This window comes from Cyanistes caeruleus, chromosome 13 (assembly GCF_971803275.1).
Source record: "Cyanistes caeruleus chromosome 13, bCyaCae1.hap1.1, whole genome shotgun sequence".
In the NCBI taxonomy this organism is placed as follows: domain Eukaryota; kingdom Metazoa; phylum Chordata; class Aves; order Passeriformes; family Paridae; genus Cyanistes; species Cyanistes caeruleus.
Genome location: NC_141713.1, coordinates 15,092,275 through 15,115,177, shown reverse-complemented (window position 1 = coordinate 15,115,177; position 22,903 = coordinate 15,092,275). Strand labels below are relative to the sequence as shown.

Genomic DNA, 22,903 nt, shown 5'->3' with positions numbered 1-22,903 from the left:
ACGATTGTTTGTATGGACCCTGAAAACGGTGCTGGTATGGGAGATTATTCCTCTGAGTGTTAAAATAAGCAAGAAGAGAAGGGATCTGATCGCTGGTGTGTGCAGGGAGGTGCCAGAGGAGGGCCCAGGCTCTGCTCGGTGCTGCCCAGCAATGGGACACGGCACCACGGGCAGAAACTGAGACACAGAACTTCCAACTGAGCATGAGGAACAACTTCTTTACTGTGCAGGTGACTGAACACTGGATCCGGCTGTCCAGAGAGGCTGGAGTCTCTCTCACTGGAGCTATTCCACAACAATCCCGTGCCATGTGCCTCTGGGCTGACCCTGCTTGAGCAGGGAGATTAGACCAGACAACCCCACTGAGGTCCCTTCCAACCCAAACCATTCTTGGACTCAGTCTAAGTCAAAAGATGCCATTTCCTAGCTCTGGGTTACAGGCTTAAAAATCTTTTGTGTCCTCCCTCTTTGCCAATCACAACTTCAAAAGATAATTTCTGTAATTTAAATGCCTGGATACATCTTAAGTTTCAATAAATGCAGTTCCTCCTGCTATAGATCCAGAGCTATTACAACAGCAGATACAAAGCTCTGGGCTATAGATTAAAGAGACTGTATAGTCACAGCACATGTCAAATGTTTCAGACTGTTATGTATCTCCCCACACCAAGAACCTTTCTTTTTGGAATAAATCAGAGTTCTATGGTAGAAAATAAGAGTAAAATCTACAGAAAACTGTGTGAAGATCACCTCAGAAGTTCACAAAGTATTTTAAAGATCAACACAGAATAAAACTTACCCAAATGTGGAAAAAAAAATTTAATCTATACAAGGTGCAAATTACAACTTCAGTTTATGAACAGAGATTGATTTCTCCTTCTTTTGTTTCTTCTTTAATTTGCTGGCATCTTTGATTTGCATTCGCACTTGATCTTGTAGCTGAGAAAAGAAGGCCTGGGATGATTTCAAGGCCTTGTCTTTACCTTCATCCTGTCATTGGACAAAACAGTTGTTATAACCAAGAAATGTACAAACAGTTCCATTATATTGCTTACTAGTTACTCAAGCATAATGATATTTGACCTAAGAAAGATCTGGTAACTGATTTTCAAAGAATATTGTTTACCACATTTTTATTCCACTCCTGCTATGTAAAGAAATTAAGATTACGTTCTCTTCCTAAGTAGCAATTAGCATGATGGGTAAGAGCAGGCATCAAGAACAAGATCCTTGCACATCATGAAATACAACTGGGTATCTCTATTTTGTGTTCTACTTGCCTTCTGGAAAGGTAAGTACAAACATCTGGAAGTAAAGAAGTTACTTGTCCTATTAGTTTCTAATACTTCAAAATTTCAGACTTTTAGAATTTCATTTAAAAGTCATCATAAGTGGTGCACAAGTTTACTGTATTATAGCGTGCAAAACAATATCAATTGGACCAGATTATAGGGAAGGCTCCACAGTAAAGAAAAAGTTAAACAGGAATATTGTGTTATAAAACAGTTTAAGTTACCCAAAGCTTAGACAGAACATAGAAACCTCAATGTGCATTCAAGTAGTCCCAGCTGATTAAGTGGAATAGCTTAAATGCAGGAAATAAAGAACATGTCTTAGTATTTGTAGGAATATCACCTTGTGAACTTTGAAATAAATAGATAAGTTGTACCTCACACAAATAATTTCTGCCTGATGAACATACTTTTATATAGAGTAATTGTATCATACAGCTTTTTCATAGTTTTCCAATCTTATACTTGTAATTCTTTGGGATAAAGTTTCCTTTCATGTCTAGGGAAAAATTATCTATCCTTGGGATTTCAGTCTTACCTTGAGTAGAGATGCTTTGCCTTCTTTGGTAAGCCTTTTTAATTTTGCTGCAGCAGCTTTCTTGCTAAGTTTTGTGCCTTGTTCTGGTTTCATCTTTTCAAGAAGCTTTTGACGTTTCTCCTTTTCTTTTCTCCTCATACGTTTACGGAGCTTTTTCCTTCTTAGTTCTCGTTTTTTGTCTGTGGGAGTCTTTTCTGCATCTGTTTTTACATCACCAGCTTTGTTCTTTTCCTAAATAGATCCATAACATTGCAAAAGACTCACTTCACAGAACTTAAATCTGTCTCAGGGTTTCCATTATTTAAAGTGCCAGCTCAGGATATGGCAAAGGCCAAAAACTGACAAAAGCTGGGAAATGAGATTTGTACAACTGATCCAGGACATGCTAATTGCTCTGCTCTGGTGTGTCATTAGCTTTACCCCTCTCAATATCCATATCAATGTTGGGACAACAATGACCATCACATAACAGTCAAGATCAAAAACAAAGCATAGTATCATGGCCTACTGGAGCCAAATAAAATTTACTCTTTCCCCAGTTAGGAAAATAAAAAATAAATAAATAAATAAATAAATAAAACCACCTCAGCCCCAAAACCTCCCGGCTACCACCAATGCTAAAATTCTAGGCAAGGAAGTCCACAAGGTGAGAAGCTTTCCTCCCACCAGGATGGGGAGGGCAGTATTCTCACTGACCTGACAGACAGTACATCCTTCTATAAACCAGACAGATCCTCTCCCAATCTTTATGCCATTTTATATTTACCTTGATCTCCTCTGGTGCTAAGAGAGCAGCATCACTAACAGCAACTGGTGCTACTTCTTCCATACTTATAGCTGGAAGGTTGGAAACGATTTTAACTTCTGGCACCGGCTAGAAATAAGGAGACACATTCAGGACTGAGCACAGCATTTCAGCAGCTGACAGACAACTGAAAATCACAAGTATTTGGATTTGTTTAGAGGCAAGCACAGTGCATTTAATATGAAATAGGAATGAGCTCAGTAAACACCGATGCTTACTTTGCTTTCCATTTCTGGAATATATTTTAAAGTATCCAGGTAAAAAAAAGGACAAGGCTCCCAAGTTTATGAAACTTATGCACTTACTGGTTTGGGTGTGAAGTGGAAATTGCAAAGTGCATCTAGCTTCTGGAAGAGTGAATCCATCATTTCCTGAATTTCTTTGTGTTCGGGATTTTCTTCCTCTTCAGTCTTTTGCTGCATTAAAAACGCAATGTAACTGTAACATTGGCTATTCGACTTTAGCAAGGCTGGTAACAACGCAACTTACAATTCAGAGCACTTTCATGGGTGAACACTCAGAAAAGGACTAAATTACTTCCACTTTGAAAGTGTGTAAATGAACACAGAAGAGTACATGGTGTGAACTTGAAACCCCAAGGAAAGGCATTGTTTATGTTACCTGGTGAAGTTTCATGTATTCTTGCTCGTAGATTTCAGCAAGACTCAGCTTACTCTTTTCATGATCCAAACTGATCCGCTTCTTGTACTCAAAAGCTTCCTCTTTGGGTTTTTCTTTTGGTACTACATCATCCCATGCCTGAGAAAGTCATAAAGGAATGACCAAATGCAATTACAGTCAAATACCAGGTACATCTTATTTTGAATATTTTTCAGTTATTTATCTGGCACATTAACTAGTTCATGCATGAAGCTTCCCAGGACTCACCAAGTTTTGCACTTTCACTAAAAAAAAAGTTATAGCTCTACTTGTCTCCTTGGTTTTAGTAAATGAAGGCAAAAACTCTAACAAGTTACAAACTCTTCCCCATCTTTTTTAATTCAATGGACAGTAAGGCTCAACAAGCTGTGAGATACAAATTTTTTATCAGTGGCTTTGAAGCAAAATGAAGTAAAAAACTGAGTTTCCTTCAGTGTTCAGAATGCTCAGAGCACTAGTTATGGTAACAGCCAACACTTACAGGCTGGCTTTATATTCCAAATTCCTTACAGTTTTATCTGCACACACTCATGTTTTGAAGTGCAATAAAAATTGGCATATAACAGGGATATAAAAATAGGGCTACTTACAAATCTACAGACACATTAATCAAGACAAAAGAATAAAACAATCAGCTGCAGAAAATAACATCATTTTACACCTAGCATTGGAAATGCTTCAAACCCATCCTTGGAATGTGCACTGTCAATCAAGTCTATGAACAACGTTAGGAGGAACAGGTAAGATAATATTAACCTCATCCAATATTCTCTGTTTAATAATATCTTCAAGCTGAAAAGTAGTTTCTTCTGTGATCACAGGTGCTGAAAGGAAAAACAAAGAATTTGAAGATTAATGTTTCCTCAGCAATAAATAGTTCTTGTTCTATAACTACAGATAAAGAAAGTAAAGCCTTCACAAAAATGTAGCAATTGAAGGTGAAGTAAATATAAGTAAGTCATATTATGTAAGGCCGATAAATTACCAGGTCTGCCACCAAAGTTATGAACTTTCAGGTAAATTAAAAACTAACAAAAAAAATAAAAATAAATTCCTGTAGTTTCCACTGTGAAAATGTACCACCACAAAATCACATCAAGAAGTTTAACCTGGTGTCCTGCTACCCTGCTTTTGAGTCATAGGTGTTTTCAGCAAGGTCAAATAGCAGAACACCCAACAGGGTCTGCAACATGCAGTGAGCAAAGCCCTGTCCCTCTCCTTACCCATTCGCACTGCATGGTCAAAAAGCACTGTTTCTTCCAAAAGGCTGTTCTCAGGGCGTTTCTGTCCAGTCACTTCTCCTTTAAGCTGCCAAGGTTTCTCCTCCAACAGTGCTTCTTCCAAGCTTTTTATTTTTTTGCTCATCTGAAAAACACAATTACCTTGGAAGTTTAAAACAGAGCTCACGCATAAACTCACAGCAAGAAATTAATATTTATTTCAGGTATGTGAGGGAATAGATATGATTGTAGATGTATCTATGTAGATAAACCAGACGTTTTCCTTAAATTTTACACACCCTCTTTGTATTTGCTGGACTCTGAACAAATTGACAGAAGTAAAAAAAAAAAAATATTTGCCACTGTTTCAAAGTATTATCCAAATAAAGTATGAACAAAACCGAAAAAAAATAAACCAAAATTACCTTTTCCTGTCTCTTCTCAAATGATGACTTTATTTCACTGGGACTGATGCCCTTCTCTAATTGCACCTCAGTTACATTTTCTGTTTCACTGTCATCTGGCAAATTAAAAGTTACTTTTTTAGAAGCTTCTTTACTTCTCATGTGCTCTACCATTTCATCCACATTCTCGAACCTGTAACAATAACATTTAATATCAAATAAAAGTTGAGAAGCCTTTATAATTTTTCACATGAAGATATTTCAGCCCTTAGATATTACAACTAACTTACAGTTCAAAACAGGTCTCGAAGACCTCCCTAAAGATACAGGACACTACGGAAACTTCTGGATAATAAAAATAACCTTGAGCAACTCTAAAATACTTTATTCAAATAAAGATCGAGGGACAATATTTTAAAAAATTAAATAAGCTGATTTTACATAAGATGACAACACAAACCATGAACATAAAACAGTTAACTGAGAATGGCAAACTATGACCAGAGTGAGTGTGGCATTCTCAGTATTTTCTGCTTTACTTTGGTGTAAAATTATGAGGACATTTTACTTACTCAGACATACTTTCTTCATTTTGCTCTTCAATAGCACTCTCTTCCTGATCCTCTTCAGCATCATTACCTACACCATTGCCATTATCATCATCATCATCATCATCATCAACTGGATCAAAGAAATCTTTGTATGTCATATCTCTGGAACTTTTAACTGGCTAAAAAGGCAAGAGGGAAAGAAAGAAAACAAACATCAAACCACAGCTGTTAAGACTGACAGAAATCAAAGGGTATCTGTCTTTTAAAGTTTTTAGTGCCTGAAGAACAGTACTACTTGTGTAACAGTAATTCAGGTTAGTGATGCATTAACCTGTGGCAGGGCATCATAGTAAAATTGATTTATTTTCCTGGTATTTACAGTTCTCTACCACTCACACATACAGAAATCAAGGAGCTGTAGATTTTCCAGTGTTGTGTTGGAATGGACACTAATTCCCTGGGTATATCTCTTACTTGCTAGTAAGAATGTCTGCAATAAAATACTTCTTTTTGAATCCATTACTCATCAATTTAAGTTGTATCAGAGTTACAAGGCATGTCCCTGGAAAAAACCCTTTACTCTGCATCAGCCACTTAGTGATATCTAATTGCCAGATGCTGAGTGACAAATCTTTTTAATTTGCTGGGTCACCTATTCTGCAGTTCTTCAAGATCCCTGGTTTCCTGTGGGTACTATCTCTTCCTTTATTTATGTAAAAGCCCAAGGCCCATGTAAGGAGAGACTGGAATAGCAGGATGCTATGTCCTTCTATACCAGGAAATTTTCTTACCAGATATTCATTGTTAAAGTAAAGCTTCAGAAGTAATCAGCAGTCATCTAAACAAATGTAATTTGGCAGTTTCTACATAGGGTTAAACACTTTATGGTTATCCTAACAGATACCAGATTTTGATTTAAAGGAAAAGAGATATCAGAAAATTATTTTACTGATATTCTTACTTTGACTTTAGCTTCTTCCAAGTCTTCCTCATCATCTGAGATAATGTCTTCAAAAAAATCAATATCATCTTCTTCTTCTTCTTCTTCCTTGTTTTCCTTCTCTACATGTTCTAAAAAAGCTTCCATCTCAGCCAGCTTGAAAAACTTGTCATCCACGACTGATTTTCTTCCCTTTTTTCTCAATGTGGTTTCCTTGGCTGTTTTAGCTTGTTGTTCCAATGCTTCAATATCAAAGTCAATATCAGAATCCTCATCACTGTATTTCTGCATTATGCTTTCTCTGAGTTTACTTTGCTTTTCTTTAGTTTTACTTTTATCTTTATCTTTTGTATAAACATTCATCTGTTCAGTTTCTGCTTCCATTATGTTGTCTTCCAGCTCCTTGTCACTGCTGGTCTCTGCATCAGAGCCATCCTCTTCCTGGTCTGAGAGAAGGCAAAGATCTTCATCCTCAGCATCCCTTGCAATAGATTTCTTGAAGAAATCGAGAACTGCATTGTTCTGAAGCTCTAATTGCTGCCAAATCTGTTCTTCATCAAAATTTTCTATCACCAGCTCTTTTAGAGGGCCCCCACGAACTATGTTACTTCCTTTATTCAAATCATAGAGAGTCTTTGTCATTGCTCTGAAGTCGGCAGCAAGTCCATCCTGCACACTAAGAGCGGAAAAAGAAAAGCTTAACACTTTTTAACACTTTCCATTAATTCAATCACACTGCTTCTCCTGTAAGTGCTGTGGTACTCTGGTGCTACAAAACAACACCTTTCAATAGTTACTGCTGTGGCTTAATTTTGCACACATCTTTTGGAGTACTGCTACTACACATTCATAGAAACAAAAAGACAAACTTCTTAATCCTTTGAGCTTTATTACATTTTGTGTATGAAGTAGCAACTGGACAGAAAATTCCAGCTTTCTACAGCTGCATCTTACAATATGTTGATCTTATTTAAGCACTGCAGGCATTTTTGGGAAGTAAAGACCTCAATGGTCCAGACCCCAGGTTTCAAAAGGTAACTGCCATTCTCCACCGCCTCACTCAACTTTTACACCTGGGTACTATTCTCCACGTTTTCTCTAGGGCTACCAGTGCCTCCCCCCGCCGCCCCGCGGTACCTGAGGAAGCACTCGGGGCGCGCCGCCGCCGCTCCCGCCACCCTGAGGCACGTCTGGATCCTCTGGATCGCCTGGACACCCGGGGCTCCCGGCATAGCCGCCATCGCCCCGCGCACACGTGGTTACCCGGCACCGCCTCCGCCGCGCAGCCCAGCGCTCCGGCCCGGGCGGCTCCCGCGGCCGCCGCCAAGGTTCCGCACACAGTGGTTCCGCCCGCGGAGCTCTGCCCCGTCCCGCTTCCCGAGCCGTGGCATTCCCGAACTAAAGCACTCCAGCCTCCCGAACCGAAGCATTCCCGCCTCCCGAACCGAAGCATTCCCGCCTCCGGGGCCCTGGCATTCCCGCCTCCGGGGCCCTGCCCTCAGTTAGAAGCGCCTCGTTCTCCCAGAGCCCCAAGTAGGGAAGGTATGGCAGTCATGCCCCATGGCTGCTGCTTCCCCCCTGGGAAGGGCGCGGTGTTTCTGTAGACTGAGATGTGCATAAGCACTGGGAAAGCTGCTCTAAGTATAGTGAAGTTACAGTCATCTTACTTCACCATTTGGAGTCTCTGACCTAGATACAAGGGCTATTTTGGAACCGCACATCTCCAGCTGATTCTGTGGGCACAGCCTGATCTTACCTGGTATCTACAAGTTCAGGCGAGCCAGGCATGCACACACCCCTTCACCATCAGCACAGCACTGCCCAGTGCTCTTCAACTCCCCTCTTATACCATGTAGTTACCTTAAAGTTTATTTTAGAAAGACAAATTAAGGCCTACATCCACAGACCCTTGTGTTTCCAGTCACCCACACAGACTTTCTGCAACTTGATCCAAAACTGTGACTAACCTTTTAACTTCAGTACTGCTCCTTCCTCTGCTGCTTTTATGTTTCCTTCCTACCAAAAAATGAATTCTTTTCAGTGCAGAGAAAAGAATGTCCTGCAATGCCACTTCTGTGTCCCCTCACTGTCACTTTGCATACTCCAAAAACCATGGTGTGGAGCAGGGCCCAGCCAGCAGAGCTGTGACTGTGACCGGTACCTGCAATTCTCTAACCATCAGAAACACACCTGACACACAACCTGGGCTGGAAATTGAAAGTGTCATATATTGGGACTTTCAAATAGCTATTTTGACTGCTGATTTTGATCTGCACTTTTAACTAATCACATTTAATCAGATTTGAAGTGGCACAAACTGTTTATCTATTTAGGCTATATGTCAGCAACTCACAGTGTGCTATGCCTGACACAACAAGAGTGCAGCATCAGCAGACAGCCTGCTCGCTCTCCTGAGTCTCTCTGGCACAATGCTTCATGACATCCTGGCCTGTATCAGGAATAGTTTGGCCAGCAGGACCAGGGAAGTCATTCTTCCCCTCTATTCCACCCTGATAAGGCCACACCTTGAGTTCTGGGCCCCTCAATTCAGGAAGGACATGGAGGTGGTGCTGGAGCAAGTCCAGAGAATGGCAACAGAATTGGAAAAGTAACTGGAGCACAAGTGAGATGAGGAGCGGCTGAGGGAGCTGGGGGGCCTCAGACTGGAGAAAAGAAGGTGCTTGGTGTGACCTTATTGTCCTCTAGAACTCCCTACACCAGGAGGTGTAGCCAGGTGAGGGTTGGTCTCTTCTCCCAGGCAACAGTGACAGGGCAAGAGGACACAGCCTCAAGCTGTTCCAGGGGACATTTAGGCTGGACATCAGAATAAATTTCTTCACAGAGGGGTGATTAGATACTTGAATGGGCTGCCTAGGGAAGTGGTGGAGTTACTGTCCCTGGAGGTGTTTAAGGGAAGTCTGGATGTGGCACTGCTTTGGTTTGGAAGACAGGTGTCTGCTAGGAGGGCAGAAGTCTCCCTTGGAATGGAAATGTAGACTCTCTCCCTCGGAATTATCATAATTTTGAAATCAAGAGGCTCTCAGGCAGAGATCTGGGGATAGGAATAACAGTTCTTTACCAGTATGTATAACAAGGCAAACAAACAACAATAACTACAGCATTAACAACAAAAAAGAACCAGGCACCCCGTGACAGCCTTCTCAGCCGAGACGGGAAGGGATGGAGGAGAGGCTTTGTTTCACAAACCCCCTCGGGCTTGTTCCTCCTGAAGGGCTCTGAGGAACACCCAGCTGGAAAGGCAGGGATGAGCAGAGATCCCGGGCCGGTGGCTGAGGTGGATCAGCAGCTCTGTGGCGATACCTGGCACTGCCACACCCCAGCAGGACAGGGGGTGCGAGGCCCATAGAAGAAGAAGAAGAAGAAAAAGAAGCAGCAGCTCCGTCTGGGTGATGGCGAATTCCCTTCTCTCCCCGCAACAGCGAGTGTCCTGCTCTGAAGCTGAAGAAACCATCCAGCCCCCAGCTGCCCCCGCCCTCTCTTTTTCCTGCCCTCCTTCCCCCCTAGGTCCGGCCGAACTCTTTGTGTTTCTCAAGCACCCACTGAGTACCAGCAATCAGGTTTCCCAGCAACTAATGGGTAAAAATTCCACAGGTGAGCCAGAACAAAAGGAAGGACACCTAACTCCCAACAGGCACTTAGAGCTCTGGTTTAGTTGACAAGGTCCTTTCAGTCATAGCTTGGCCTCAATGATCTCGGAGATCTTTTCAAACTGTTATAGATACCTATTATAATATTGGCTTTTCGCAAGTATTAAGATGAATAATATATGTATAATGTTAAAATGTATTACAGCTTTGCTGTAATAGTCGATATAATAGTCGATATAATATCGATATAATATGTTTCAACTGTCTGCTTAGTTAGGATAACATTCAATGAACAGATAATGGGGACCCTGCTGATTATCAACACTCACTCTGTGGAAAGAGTGAGCCAAGGCCCAAATTAAAAGGTGATAAGAAGAGAATTGAAGTCACAAGCCAAGAAACATGCATGCTCTAAAAAGGTGGGCCCAAGGAGTGGCCATGCTGAACAGTTCCTGGAAAAGGCAAACTGGTTATTAGAAAAGTTTGAATATGCATAAAGTCTATGAATGTGCATCAAGTTGATGCAGTAGAAATGGTCTATAAAGGGTGTTTCCAAAACACCAGGTGTGCTCTTGGCAGAGTGCCAAACACCCGGCCGTTTTAACCCTTTGCTTTATTGTCTTTGTCTCCTACTGTCTTTTTTATTAAACCTTTTTAAATTTACCAGAACAGTGAACGCCCTTTTTCACAAAACCCAACTGATTTTGTGGGATCTGCTGAGAAAACTCCCTCGGCAAATGCTCCTTTCCCATCTCCGCGCCCAGCACGGCCCGAGGGAGGGCACGGCCGCCGCTCCAATGGCGGCTGGCGCTGCCGGGCACGGCCGCCGCTCCAATGGCGGCTGGCGCTGCCGGGCACGGCCCCTCGCCGTGACGCGCCGCTGCCCACACGCCGCTGCAGCGCTGCTGGCGGGGGCGGCGCTGCCCCGCTGCCGATCGGGCGGTGAGATGGCGGCGGTGCTGTGGCGGGCAGCGGCCGGTAACGCGGGGCTGTAACGCGGGGATGTAACGGGGGACGGTAACGCGGGTCTTTACGCGGGCCGGTGACCCGGGCCGGTAACGCGGCCGGCAGCGGGAAGGGCGGCGGGAAGGCGGGCGGCGGCGGGAGGGCCGGCACGGGGCCGTGGCGGGTCTCGGTCCCTGCTCTGTCCTGCCGGATCTCCCCGTGAGAGCCTCGCAGGCCGAGCGAAACTACCTCTTCTGTGAATAAAAACGGTCTCCCGATCCAACTGACGGACACGTTAGCAACTGACATTAGGTGGCATAAGGTAAATTTACAGAGCAAACTCCAAACTTAAGGCGCAAGGAGGAGCTTGTAATTTTTCCAAGTGTGGTTTGGAGGTCAAACTAAAAATGATTTCATGATAATAACCTGTAGTGCTCACTCTGGTAGGGCAGGTTAAGGAAACAATACCTAAACCACACCATGTTATTTGGTAGCCACAGACCAATAGAAAAGTGAAGGAGAAGCTCAGTGCTGTCAGTGATTGATCAGCAGGATATTGGGAATGGAAACACCTTTGTATGACTGCGTTTGGATGGAGGGAACCAGAGCTGCAGCACACTGAGACTGTTTCCATGAGCAGTGAAACCCCTCTGATTCCCAAAAGCCCCGTCCAGCACAGAGCAGAGCAGCACTGTGAGCCGAGTTAGCTTTCAGAGTTCCCAAGATGCTCACACCACCTTGAAACTGCTGGAGTTTAAGAATGACCACACTATGCCCTTTCTCCATTTGATCCAGAGAGTGAGCACACAGCCCCTGTGTGCCAGATTCCCTATGGTAACAGCATCCTCTCCATGCTTTGGGAGTCTCCACCTGAATTGAGTGACAAGGTGCACTAACAGAGCAGTGCCCAGTGACAAGGTTCTTACTGCAACCCACTGTTGTAAAACCTTCCCACGGAGAACATGACCGAGTTCGGTTGGATTTGGCTTCTGTTTGATTCCTTAGTTTCCTTGATTAAGTCCGTGAACACTGCTCCACATCAGAAGCAACAAACAAGCCTATGAATAAACATTTGAAGGGTGAGGATCTCAGTTTATGGGGTACTTCAGACTTGTTACTTCATAATCTACTCAGTTAAAGAATGTAACCCTTACTTCATACAACTGTATATTTAAACTCTGATGTGCATACTACTGGTAGATCAGTCAACCATCAATAGAACAATCCCCAAATAGATAAATTTAAAAATATTCTTCAAATGAAGCTGAAGAAGGCTATATACTGTAAAACTAATTTTTTGATGTAGATGTATAAATACAAGTGTTTCTTTCCTAGGGTTTCAATCTGAAGTTTGCTGAAAAGCTTTCTTTTTCACTGCAGGGGCATTTTTTGATTATTGGGTTAGAAGATTAGAATTTTAAGTAATCTATATAATTACTAATCTAGATAATGAAAGAAAAACACAAATGCTTTTTGTTTAATCTCAGTCAATTCAATTAAGGATTTAAAATTAATACTCTGTATGCATCTGACTAGAGCCTGGATAAATTCACAAGACTTCATAGAATAAATGCTTATATGAGTGAGCATTTAAGTATCTTTGACTTTTCAAGAATCCTAGGAATATACTTCACTTTTTCAGTCTATTGTCTTCCCAGGAAACACAAGACATCAAATATTTCTGGGGCAGAACCCAGAAGAAGGAGCATTTTCTGTTATTTTTTCTAGTGCTTCAGAAATAGCTGAGGAACAAATAATTTGTGTCTTTGTCAATTTACTTGAAATAGAAAAAATACAAATTGAATTACAATAACTATGTAGTCATATGCCCTGTGTGAACTGCAGCAAGAACTGCTTGGCAAAATTATTGCCTTTCCATTAGTAAAGACTTCTTGAAAAAAAGATCTACATTAGTAGTATTTCTATTGAACCACCCTCTATTAATATTTGGAAGAAAGAATAAAACAGTAAAAGTCTCTGGAAAACATAATAAATTACATAGTAAGGGATCCTTCTCTTTCAAAGGATTTTGCTTATTTAGAGAATACTGCCTTCCTCCAAGTGGAAAAATATCTCTTGCTTTAGCAAGAATTGAATAATGTCTTAAGAAATTACAGTACAAAACGGAGCTACTTCAGTAGAAGCTTAGGTGGGCAGGAAAGACTGTATAGCAGATGTTTGGGGGGTTGTTACTTTTTGTAACACATTTATTTACTCTGGTTAACTGTTAAACCCTACACTAGTTAATTATCCATGCTTTTAATCATGACACCTAGTTGCTGCATGTTTGTACCTCGTGCATTTTAGGCATTGCACAGTACTGCTCCGTCACAGAATTACTTGGTTCACCCTGACTCAGCTGCATTGGCATGACAGGTGCTTCTACAAAATAGTTTCTGCACAAGCATTTGAAAAACAAGAATTTTTCTTTGTGTGGAAGTTTCTAGGGGATTTTTTTAACATGCAAAATGTTGAAAAGCAGTTGCTGTTGTATACCAGTATGATAGCCTAAAGGTAACAAGTGAAAGCATTGTCCAGAACTTCTGGCTGTGATGAAGGAGATGACAGGATAGACTGTGTGAAAGCCTGGCAAGAAATACTGCAGGGCTGTTACTTGCAGCACTGGACAAGTTTCTGGAAATACTTAATATAGGATGTTGATTCAGTACCATCAAAAGATTGTGAATAGACTTTTGTGACACTAAGCCCTTCCTGATATGCACATTGCATGCTGTAATTTTAAGTGTCAAATATATGCAAACAGTTCTTCCTCCATCACAGCACCATGCTCAGAAAGGCTTAGGTTTAAGGATTTATCAGTTATCTTTTTGAAGAATTAACTGGTAGCTGTAGAATCTTGAATTCCTGTGGAATGGTGGTTCTCAACTCCATATAGTGAAGCAGAGCTGATTTAATTAATTACAGCTATTACTGACCTTACAGAGCACCAAGAGCCTAGCCAGGCTATCTATCCTCAGTGTCTTGCAAAGCATCCAGAATCTCAGAGCATCACTGGCACAGTCTCTAAGCAGAATAGCACATTTGTGACTTTAAAGCAAAGAATGCCTCACAGACTCCCAAAATGCTAAGATGCCTCCAGCTTGGCCTTGAGGCAGTGGGAGCTCTGACTTGGCCTAAAGCAAACAGGCATGGAATTAAAATGTGGCTTTTATGAATATATCCTTTAATCTAATTCTAATTTTGGTTCTAGAAACAACTGATACTATCACAATTTCTCCCCACCCCCAACCCCTCTAGATTCTAGTGCTGACAGATTAATTTTTAATGTAATCAATTTGTAAGTACCCTCAGTTTATATCTTTCTTTTTCTTCTCAACCTTTTTGTTTGTTTGCTAAAATTTTGAGATGTATAGGCAATCCTTATTTTTTTATTTTGTAAGAATCTTTGAAAATTTCAAAAGTCACTTTTAAGCACATTATTCTGTTGGCCTTTACAATTGGTCGTGTTTTCCTCTTTGCACCAGGCATATGTAAGGATTTACACCAAATTTGAGTCAGCTTTGTGGTTTTTTAAATTTTTTTTTTAATACTTCTGAATATTTACTTGCTCTGAAAATGAGTGTTTCCTTGCTCTTGGTCTACCCTGAGCATTGCACAAGGGTGTGCCAATGATTTGGCAGCTCTGTGGGCGTTTATAGGGGAAAGAGCAGGCACTGAGACTTTCTCAAAAGCATTGTGTCAGTGATATTCACTTTTCTTTCAGGGCTTCTTAGCAGATTGCAGACTTCAGCTCACACAGTACCAACTCTATCATCATCAAAGTCCTTTTCACAAAACATTCCAAACTGTTTATGGAAACTGGGCCGACTTAATCACGTGGCAATTGCAGTGCCTGATTTGGAGAAAGCTCAGTCCTTGTATAAAGATGTGTTAGGAGCCCAGGTGAGTGAGATTGTTGCTCTTCCTGAACATGGTGTCTACACTGTTTTTGTGGAGCTGGGAAATACCAAGCTGGAACTTCTACATCCATTAGGAGAGAAAAGTCCCATTGCAAGCTTCCTACAAAAAAACAAGACTGGAGGAATGCATCATATCTGCATTGAGGTATTTTAACAAAATATTTCATGTAATAAGATAGATACATTAAAGTATGTATATTTTAATAGGATTGACCTGTGTCAAGAACTAACATAATAAGGCTGTCGTATTTCTTCTCTCTTACACAAAGGAAAATTTAGACAGATGTTTTGATAGGCAACTTGTTTCAAAAAACATAAGTATTTTAGGAAGAAATTAAATTATTCCTGACCAGTTACAATGTAGTACCTGCAGTGAAAACCGTGGTGGACACACTAGAGTAAGAGAGCAATTCAAGCCTGGTACTCTCCTAACATGGATACACCCAAAGGATTTCCACTGTTTACTGTCACTCATCCTTGGGGATGCAGGAATTCATTCCAGCTGAGCCCAGACTCAGTTCCTCTTCAGGCCATCTCTGCAGGACAGGAGCAGCAGCTGCTGTGGCTTTTCTGCTCAGGGAAAGAATGTGGGGGCCATGGCACATGTCACATGGAGCCTTTCTAGTTTAGATAATTTGACAGTCATTTCTTTTTGTTTTGCAGACTGGTAGTTGTGTGTAGGAAGAGCTGTAGTGAGTTTGGAATATTCATGAACAAAAATGCTGCAAATGGGTAGGAATTAGGTGATGTCTGCTCCTCTGAATTAAAGCTAGGAATTTCCTTCTTCCCTACAATGGCATCGGGAAAGTTTATTCACCAAATTATGTCCAGACACCTCAGTCTTGAAAAATAACAATATTATTTTAATTCTAGGTATTTTTTGATTATTGACAATTAAATTTTCTAAATTGAGTGTTAATATTATTATTTCAAAAAATGAATGCATTTAAGTTTTAGGAAAATTCAGATTTCATTGGATGACATGACATCAGAACTTCAGATCACAGCGTGCAGTATAGGCATGTTTCTGTTATTTGCATATTTCCGTAGGAAACTCTACTGAAATACTGTATTAATGGCTGTTATTATAGTTAATTTCAATAGGAAGACCACATTTGGATATATTTTTGATAATTCCAAGCTCTTTTCATTAGGAAACTTTATAAGCCTTAACCTACTCAGAAGGAGAATATATAAATCTAAAAGGGACTTTTACCTTCTGTCCACTGCCCTCCCTTTTTACCAGCATTTAATGAGTCAGTGCTCTGTCATCACTTATAAAGGCAGGTATTTTTCTTTAGTTATTGAGAGCTAGATAGCAATATAATCTCCTTAGAAAAAGTAATGCAGAATTTAGAGTATTTATGGAGTCCTTATAAAGGAACAACAAAAAAAATCAATGGGCTTTGTGCATGAATAATTTTGGTTTATTAATTTCTTAAATATAGCACAATCTGTTTAAATGGTATTTTGTAAAATCTTCAAATAACAAATGCAAACTTCTGTAGTATTTTTATTTTTAAGACTAGATGTTTTAAAATGGTTTTTAAAACATGTAAAATGGTTTTTTAAAACATTTTGAAACCTAATTTATTTTCAGAATTATATTAGAACTTAAAAATAACATTTCAGTAAGGAATTACATTATTGCTTCTAAATGTAAAATCTGCATAATACAGTGCAATATGTTAATTTGTGTGAACTGTATCTTTTTTGTAAGGTTGATGACATAAAAGCGGCTATGACAGAACTGAAGGAAAAAAAGATACGAATATTGAGTGAAGAGCCAAAAATAGGTGCACATGGCAAACCTGTGATTTTTCTTCACCCTAAAGATTGCCATGGAGTCCTTGTGGAACTTGAGCAAGCTTGAGCTGCAATATTCATAAATAAAACAATAGAAGAGTTGTGAAGTTCCTGAGCTGCTGCTGGGAATATTGATGTGGTATTCAGTCTTTACTAGTTCAGTGTAGTTCCCATGGATGAAGTACAGCTTTTGAGTACTGAAATAGAGCTACAGATTTAGGGTCTTTGTTGTTGTTGCTGATCTGATTTTCAGAATTAATATGTTGTCATTTCTTGAATTCTCTGTGATCCTAAACACAAATACATGAGCTAAGTTACATATGTGCCATAATTTATCTTCTGTTGCCTGTTTGCAGCATGATTTTACCTCTGTAGCCACAGAAACTGTACAGTTTCTAGGTCAAGCTACATTATTTTGCTCCACATTTCAGAGCAGAGACCCACTTCTCAGAGACAACAATATAGCTTAGACATTTTTGTTAGAAATAAAGGAAAACAAATATGTGTTTTCTGTTTTCACCATTCACCATCTGTGCTTCACACTGATTGATTGGTTCATGCAATAAAAAAATATATATTATTGTATGAGTGTCTGCAACCAGTAAATAAGTTTTTCTTGGCATAACAATTACTGCTAAGGAAGTTGCCATGCATAAATCATCATTTAGTTGTCTTACAAACTTCGTGGATATGCAGGCAATGCAAGAAGAGAACATGAAAATTATTTGCTTGACATACATTTCAGACTGTAATGCAGTTGTGACATTTTAGTTTTTTCATTTCTAGGGTTTTCTTAATATTTTTCCCCAAGCTTTCTCCACAGAAGGACATATTGAAGAGACATAGCAAGCAGTCATTAACCTTTTCACTTTACAAATACAGTTTTCCTGTGCAGAAGCACTTAGAAAATCAGTGTCAAACATGCACCACTTAAGTCTTGCTTCTGTACAAGGTTGTTAACATTAAAGACTGTGCCAGCATCCTGATGTCACAGGCTGCAGACACAGTTTTATTGACTTATTTATGGACAGACTTCACTTTATTGGTATATATTACCCAGGCAGTCTTTTCCCGATACTTTCTTTCATAGGTTTGTTTTGATTTTTCAGTGTAGAGAGAGAAGACTTGCTATTTCTTTAGTTTTCTTAAGCCTCAAAAAAGTCATACTTTCCTAGCTTAACTAGAATCTGAATTTTAAATTTTTCTGCATCTCTGCATATACAGTAAAAACCTTCAGCTTGACGCAAGGATCATTTTTGTCTAAGCAACTTTTTACTTAGTGGAATTATTTGCAATGTGTGTCATGTTTGCAGCAACAAAATATAAATATAATGTTGACCTGAGATTTAAAAATGTTTTTAAAAGCATTGACACTTCCTCATAAATTTTGCTTCTGAAAAAATCTCTACAAAGCCATGACTTTTTTTTTTTTTAAGAAGATAGTTTTGTACTCAAAATAAATACTCCTTCTGTCATATTTTAAGAAAAACACAGCCTTCCACGGGGTTCCTACATTTCATCAAATCACTGTTTAGAGGGTAGTTTGTGATCTAAATTCAAAACTGTTTAAATGTAGAAGTCCTAAGGCCTATGATGGAAATGCAGAATGATTTCATATTCCTGAAATATGATTCAGCCGTTCTAGGAGACATTCTATGAGCAGAGCTGCTTTTGTCTTTTCTTTCTGTCAAAGACAAGGAGGTACCTTTTCTGCAAAACCAGCAGAGGAATGCCAATACTAAAAGCCTCACTGGTTAAGATAACTGAACAGAAGTCTTTAAACCAAATACCCTTAGTTTGGTGCAGCAGAAACAGTCCTCCCATGGTTCTTTCTCCATTTCTTTGTCCTGTCTGAAGGAGGTCGACTTTTGTGTGTGACATCTGTCCATACACTCAGAGTAGTAACTTGAGGTAGTGCTAGAGAACAGAGGTTTTTAAGTAAACAGCACTTGCTCCACCTGCTGATTGTGCTCCCTATCTTATTGGCAGAAAGAGGCTTGGAATACTTATTAGCTAGTAACCAGCAATTTTCCTGACAGACTGATGTGGGGTTGCCCAGCTCTAAGTCAGCCTGATGTATATTATTCCTTCCATCTAAGTCGTGCCCCATCTCACTCACAGTTTATACCTTTCTTCTGACTACTCCTAAGGTGGAAGTCAAGAAAACAGCAACACACACACACGCAAAACCCCAGCCCTGCAAAAGATAGTTTAGAGTTTAGGTCTGCAAATTAGTCAGGACCCAAGACTGGATCATGTTCTTACAACCTCTTATAATTTGATGGGGTCAGACCCCCTTACTTGTCTGAGTGTGCACTACAGGAGAGGAGAATTTCCCCTTCTGGAGCTACAGACAATGAACAGCCAAGGGAGCTAGACAGCTACAGGATCTGAAGACAGCTACAACTGAGAGAAGTTTCCTGTCCATAAATTTCACTCGCTGATTCAGTAGGAGCAGAATCAGCCCCTATAAACTGTGTAGTCCTTCACCTTAAGGCAGACAGCCTCCCCAGGTTGTTCGGACTTACCAAGGGTTGGAACAGGACTTACATTTGTGGGCTTTACTCTTTGTCACTGCCATGATTAAGAGTAAGAGGGAAGTAGCATCAAGAAAAACAGTGGAAATTCAGGGATGGAAACCAGGGAATGAGAGAACTGTGATTTGCTCCTTTCAGTGGAGGGACATTTAACAATACACACACCCCTGTTGAACCATTATACAACTTTTGGGAAGAACAACAGTGATTCAAATAACTGGAGACTGATTATCTTGGAAGGGAATTAGGTTTTGACAGTGTTTCTTCTTTTTTGTTTTTTGTCTGTTTTTTGTGGCTTTTTTAAAGCAGCAAAATCTTCTTCTCTGATAATGTCAAGCTTCTCAGAAGACAGAGTGTTAATATTTTGCCAGTAAATTTTCTCATGCTTGTGCCATTTGTCAAGTGCGAGTTCCCTATTACAATCTCTCCATGTGCCTTTTTTCCCCTCTGAGCTGAAGCGTGTTCCTATTTTATGCTGCCTAAGGCAGACAAGACACATTTTTCTGGACTCCCATCAGCATTACTCAGGCAGCTAAAGAGCTCATAATTAAATGATGCAAAATACCTTTTTTTACTTCCTCTCTGCAACCCTCAAATCACTCCTAGGTGGGAGGAGGTGAACCGGCTGCAGAATGAATCCATTTCCTTATGATAAGACAAACCTAGAAGCAAATTTAAAAAGGTGAGAAAATAACTAACTGTGTGCTTTTTAAAAGCTAACTTTACAGTTTTGCAGTTCTGCAAAAACTCCATTCCTGTCATGGTTATTCTGCAGTTAATGCACCCGAATTTCATTCTGAATTCTGTTGCTTTCATTATTACCATAGCAAGCTGAAGTCTCAGAAAGACCATGAACATGGAGATGTTTATATTATCTGATTGAGGTAGTTACAGTATGAGCTTTGAATGGTATCTTTGGCCCTTCATTTGATTCTGTCCTTACAAGGACTTCCTCCTGTAGTGATGTGACATGGGTTTGTTGGACATAAGAACCCTTAATTAAGAGAAAAATTCAGAATTAATTGTTTCAATACTCAGTTCTTTTACCAAAGCAGTTGCCATGTTGGCCAAATTATGAGGCTGTCAAACAGAATAAGATCATCAAGTTCAACTAATTAATTATTGTGAAAATGGAAACTAACAACAATGTATAAATTTATCGACCTAGGGCTGACATTTTACAGTGGAAGACCTCAACTACCTAGGAATGCCAGATCTGTCACCTTTGATAAGCATTTTCAAAGCACTTTGAACAAATTATGAAATAAATATTTATTTAATTTTTATGAAATAAATATTTAAATATTTAAATATTTAAGGATGTTTTTATACTGTATAAGCCTTAAATATCTATAAAATCATGTTGTCAATTTTAATGCTCATTTGCACTGTCTTGTATGTTGTTAAAAAGCATTGCTAACTGCAAAGTTCGTAGCATAGATTCACAAATGAAGAAGAGTTCTCTGATACATTTAAAAGTAATGATACATTTTGAAGCATTTAATGACTTTTGTAGATCTAATCTAAAGTGGCCTTTCAACTGTTACTGCTAACACAAAACCAGCAAATAGGTACTAAAATCTTCTATGAAGTAGATCTTTAATAAAGATGTTTTCTTATTTTTAACATAATTTTTTTTGGTAATAAAGACAGGTTCAAAACATGATTTTAAGATCTGAAGTAATTTGTAACTGCAGGTACCCTGAAAGCATATATGATGATGCACAATTTGCATTAAATAAGGGGAATATCCAACTCTGCACCCATGGCTGGCTTTTATGGAAATCATTATTTCCAGAAATTGAAGAGTAAGACAGGTACATTCATGGACTGGTATCATGCACCCTATTTTTACCTTCCATTTTGGTATGTAATTTTCTGTAATAACCATCTGCCTGAGTCACTGTCTCCTCTGACATGGAGGGAGAATGCTTGTTAGAAACTTAAATTTAAAAAAGTTAAAAAATATATCCCACTCCCTTTGGGACTTCTGAAGTCTTTGAGAGGTCAGTTGTGGTACAATACTCACAGCTGCAGTAACTACAAGAAGAAAACACCAGCCCTATTGGCCTGGAAATACTGCTTTTAGTATGTTGATAAAGTGAGATTTAGTTATGTATATGAGGCTGTTTCATCAAATTAACACTTTTGAGAATTAATAATACGAATTAAAACATAATTTGCCAAATGTTTAAACAAACCGTCTATGGATCATATCTGCAGATACACTGCACTTCTGTGTAAAACATACATGCATTACAGTTTGGGTAATGTTTTGAGTTTTTAGTATGTTCAAAAGAAAACCAAAATCAGTTGAGTAACTGGATGTAGAAAGGGACAGATGGGAAAAGTCACCATAGAAAACCATGACAGAAAATAGCCTCTTAGTAGCAAATGGAGAGTCTTAACAAAAATCCTAACAACTAAACTAAAAACTAACTCCTCTCCCCAAAAATGGGTGTTTCCATGAAGGGCCTTTGCATGTACATGGAATGTGCCTTGATGTTAACAGCTGGGTTATAGCTGCCCCAGGGCAAATAAACACACACCATGCTGAACACACAGCTATTACAGTAAGCACTGATACCTAGCTGATTGCAATGCAGTATAAATTACATTAGGACAGCTTTTCACTTTTTCTATAGTGAGAAAGATTAGTTACTATCTCAAATTTGCATAATTGTGAGCAAAGCCTGTCTTAATTGCCCGAAGATACGCATTTTTTATGTACAAAGTAGTCACTATGAGTAGCTGCCCTAGAAAGATCTAGAGGTTTCTGATAAAAGGCCTGAGGAACCAACTGTGTTTATCATTCACCATGAGAAATGTTCTTGGAGAAACCCTCTTCAGTGAACTTCTAAATAGTACACATTGAATCCTACATTTTTAAACTTTAGGGGTGGATCTATGTATTATTTGTACAAGGGCACAAAAATCATGATTTGTTCTCATAAATCTGGCTGTATGATGGAACATGAGCGAGTCCAGTGCTGTCCCCTGCTGTAATGTGCAAACTTGAGATGTTTGGATTTTTGTAGAACTGGAGCACCTCAAGCAACAGGGAAAGGTGAGGTCATTACCTGGCAGGTGACTACATGGCATTCAGGAATGTAATTCGCAGAGAGAATGTGGAGACGCACAGAAAACACCCTCAGCTGCCCCAGAGGAGGTCCCTGAGGATACAAGAGTGGCCTTGCCGAGTGTCAGAGCGGGATGCGGGCGAAACATCGCTGTCGGCAGCGCTGCTCGGGGACTCGGGAGGGGAGCTGGGGCCGGGGGCCGCGGCCTGCTCTTCCCAGAGCCTCTGGACACAATCTCTGAACCGCACAACTGCTCGGGCTCGGAGGCAGGGTCACCCGGAGCAGCTTACACGGGAACGCGTCCAGGTGGGTTCAGAAGGTCTTCAGAGACGGAATCGCCACACCCTCCATGGGCAGATCTTCCAGGGCTCTGCCACCCTCAGTCTGAAGAAGTTCTCCCTCATACTGAGGTGAAACTTGTGTTTCAGTTTATGGCCATTGCTCCTCGTCCTGTCGCCGGACACAGCTAACGAGTGTGGCACACGCGGAGCTGGCACAGTGCCCGGCCTCGCGGTCTGGAGGTGGATGGCGGACAGGTCAGTGTGTCCGGCCGAGCCCCCGGGCTGTGCGGGCCCGGGGCCGCCCCCGCTCCCCCGG

At 40.3% G+C, this 22,903-nt stretch overlaps 3 protein-coding genes across 12 annotated transcripts in view; 2 read left to right on the top strand and 1 right to left on the bottom strand.

The window, feature by feature from the left end:
• Positions 1-804: 804 nt before the first annotated feature.
• MPHOSPH10 (M-phase phosphoprotein 10) lies at positions 805-22,853 on the bottom strand. Its single transcript, XM_023934147.2, has 14 exons — positions 22,307-22,853; positions 19,792-19,888; positions 8,378-8,426; positions 7,548-8,270; positions 6,432-7,086; positions 5,492-5,649; positions 4,941-5,112; positions 4,519-4,660; positions 4,052-4,119; positions 3,257-3,394; positions 2,941-3,051; positions 2,597-2,704; positions 1,831-2,061; positions 805-990 (listed from the first exon to the last, which is right to left on the bottom strand). Exons 4-14 carry the CDS (start codon positions 7,649-7,651, stop codon positions 841-843), a joined length of 2,037 nt encoding a protein of 678 aa, XP_023789915.2. The 5' UTR covers positions 7,652-8,270; positions 8,378-8,426; positions 19,792-19,888; positions 22,307-22,853; the 3' UTR covers positions 805-840.
• Positions 6,719-17,274, top strand: MCEE (methylmalonyl-CoA epimerase). Of its 2 annotated transcripts, XM_086849129.1 has the most exons (4): positions 6,719-9,361; positions 10,180-10,996; positions 14,688-15,028; positions 16,604-17,274. In XM_086849129.1, the coding sequence occupies exons 2-4, from the start codon at positions 10,756-10,758 to the stop codon at positions 16,754-16,756; spliced, it is 735 nt and encodes a 244-aa protein (XP_086705255.1). In that variant the 5' UTR covers positions 6,719-9,361; positions 10,180-10,755; the 3' UTR covers positions 16,757-17,274. The 2 variants fall into 2 exon arrangements, with proteins under 2 accessions (XP_086705255.1, XP_086705256.1); XM_086849130.1 differs by lacking the exon at positions 6,719-9,361 and having other exon boundaries at positions 10,802-10,996.
• Positions 22,323-22,903, top strand: part of APBA2 (amyloid beta precursor protein binding family A member 2) — an 89,543-nt gene continuing 88,962 nt past the window's right edge. The window contains exons 1-2 of one of the 9 annotated variants that reach the window (XM_086849112.1): positions 22,344-22,612; positions 22,735-22,842. The gene's annotated coding sequence lies outside the window, so the exon portion shown is untranslated. The other 8 variants (XM_086849111.1, XM_086849108.1, XR_015275848.1 and 5 more) reach the window with 8 other exon arrangements.